Source organism: Mandrillus leucophaeus, unplaced genomic scaffold, assembly GCF_000951045.1.
Source record: "Mandrillus leucophaeus isolate KB7577 unplaced genomic scaffold, Mleu.le_1.0 Scaffold504, whole genome shotgun sequence".
Classification (NCBI taxonomy): domain Eukaryota; kingdom Metazoa; phylum Chordata; class Mammalia; order Primates; family Cercopithecidae; genus Mandrillus; species Mandrillus leucophaeus.
In genome coordinates this window covers 1,204,743-1,206,723 of record NW_012105410.1, presented here as the reverse complement: position 1 = coordinate 1,206,723, position 1,981 = coordinate 1,204,743, and the positions used below count along the sequence as shown (strand labels likewise).

At 46.7% G+C, this 1,981-nt stretch overlaps 1 protein-coding gene across 1 annotated transcript in view; it reads left to right on the top strand.

Annotated features, from left to right (window-relative positions):
• The first annotated feature begins 907 nt into the window (after positions 1-907).
• The window catches only part of MRPL48 (mitochondrial ribosomal protein L48), an 84,332-nt gene continuing 83,258 nt past the window's right edge, over positions 908-1,981 (top strand). Inside the window, exon 1 of the mRNA XM_011996200.1 lies at positions 908-1,587. Coding sequence (XP_011851590.1) covers positions 1,567-1,587 — 21 coding nt within the window. The 5' untranslated portion in view covers positions 908-1,566. The remainder of the gene's footprint in view (positions 1,588-1,981) is intronic.

Here is a 1,981-nt window from a genome sequence, read left to right as displayed (position 1 = left end):
TGGAGTGCAATGGCACCATCTCAGCACACTGCAGGCTCTGCCTCCCGGGTTTAAGCGATTCTCCTTCCTCAGGCTCCTGAGTAGCTGGGATTACAGGCATGCACCACTACGCCCGGCTAATTTTTGTATTTTTAGTAGAGATGGAGTTTCACCATTTTGCTCAGGCTGGTCTCAAACTTGTGATCCGCCTGCCTCGACCTCCCAAAGTGCTCGGATTATAGGCATGAGCCACCACACCCGGCCATGTATCTTATTAGATTGTATTTACCTGGACTAGACAAGGAAAGAAACTCTGGCTGCCAACCTGCCCTTTTGCAAACCTATAGTCACAATCCCATAACACAGATGAAGCACAGGCACTGAAATGAAACAGCTCACCACTTATATAACATTATGTTAACTAGGTACCTTCTTCCTGTCTCCGTTCCTCATCTGTGAGATGGGTATAATGATCCTCAGCCTCATAGGGTTATTGGAAAGACTGAATGAACCCATAAAGAACCGACCTGGCACATACTAGCATTTGATTGATTTTTTTTTTTTTCTTATTTAAAATTTCACTTCTAAAACCCCAGTAGCATTTATTAGGCAACAATCAATCACTGTACTGGAGGAGGTATGGCTGGTCCATTATATTTCCAAGCATAATTAATTGTCATATCTGTGTTACCTCAGTACTTTGCACACAATTCTGGTATTTCACTTACCATACTAGATACTAATTATTTGTTACTAGATACTAATTATTTTTTACTATTATTTTGATTGAGTTTCTCAAGGACTGAGATCCTGATTGATTAATTTATTCCAGCATCTAGCACGGACGTGGAAATCTGACTTCTAACCTCAATTTAAGAGATGATTGGTCCTGCCCGGTGGCTCAGGCTTGTAATCCTAGCACTTTGCGAGGCCGAGGCGGGTGGATCACCTGAGGTCGGGAGTTCAAGACCACCCCGACAAACATGTAGAAACCCCATCTCTACTAAAAATACAAAAATTAGGCGGGCGTGGGGGCGCGCGCCTGTAATCTCAGCTACTTGGAGACAGGAGAATTGCTTGAACCAGAGAGGCGGAGGTTGCAGTGAGCTGAGATCATGCCACTACACTCCAGCCTGCGAAACAGAGCGAGACTCCGTTTCAAAAAACAAAAAAAGTCAGATCTGTGCTAGACGCTGAAAGGAATTAATCAGACAGGATCTCAGTCTTTTAAGAACTTTCAAATACAGAGAAGAGGTGGTAACAAATCATTAGTGTATAATATTGTAAGTGAAAAATCAGAAATGTGTGCTAAGTACTGGGGTAACACAGAGATGGTAATTAATTCTGCCTGGAGAAACAGCAGTGAATGTGACAATCTGAGTGAGGGCGGAAAGCAGGAGAATTTCTAGACGCTGAATTTCAGAAGCTTCCGGAACAAAAATGATGCGGAAGTTGAGTGAGTCTCGGTGGGATATTGTTGCTGCACCTGGTCAAGGCCGTTCCGTCAGTGTTTTCAGACGCCCTGGGAACGCGGCTGCAGGGGCGGGTCTTCGGTTTGCATAGCTAGAGGCCGCGCAGTAGCAAAGGATGAGCGGAACCTTGGAAAAGGTAACGTAGATTCCACGCACGCGGGGCTTGGTGAGATGGTGGAGAGTGGATAGCGGGGAGGTGGCGGCGGGGGGATATCCGGGGATAAGACACTGGGGCGCCCAAGGTCCTTCCCAGCAGCACATGCGGCTGCCTGGCGGTGAAGGGACTGAGCAGATTCCTTTCCACCCGGGGCGAACTCTGCGGAGCCGAGCCGTGCCACGCCCACACTACACACCACTCTCTCCACCCAGTGCCTGGAAAAGGGAGAGCTCTGCGATGGGAATCACACCAGGATACGGTCCCGATTAACTGTGTGACCTTGGGCAGGTCATTTTATATTTGCATTTAGTTATCAACTTCCATAATTTTTTCTAAGAATGCAGTTTTGACTTGCTGAACTGATGAGGATGTG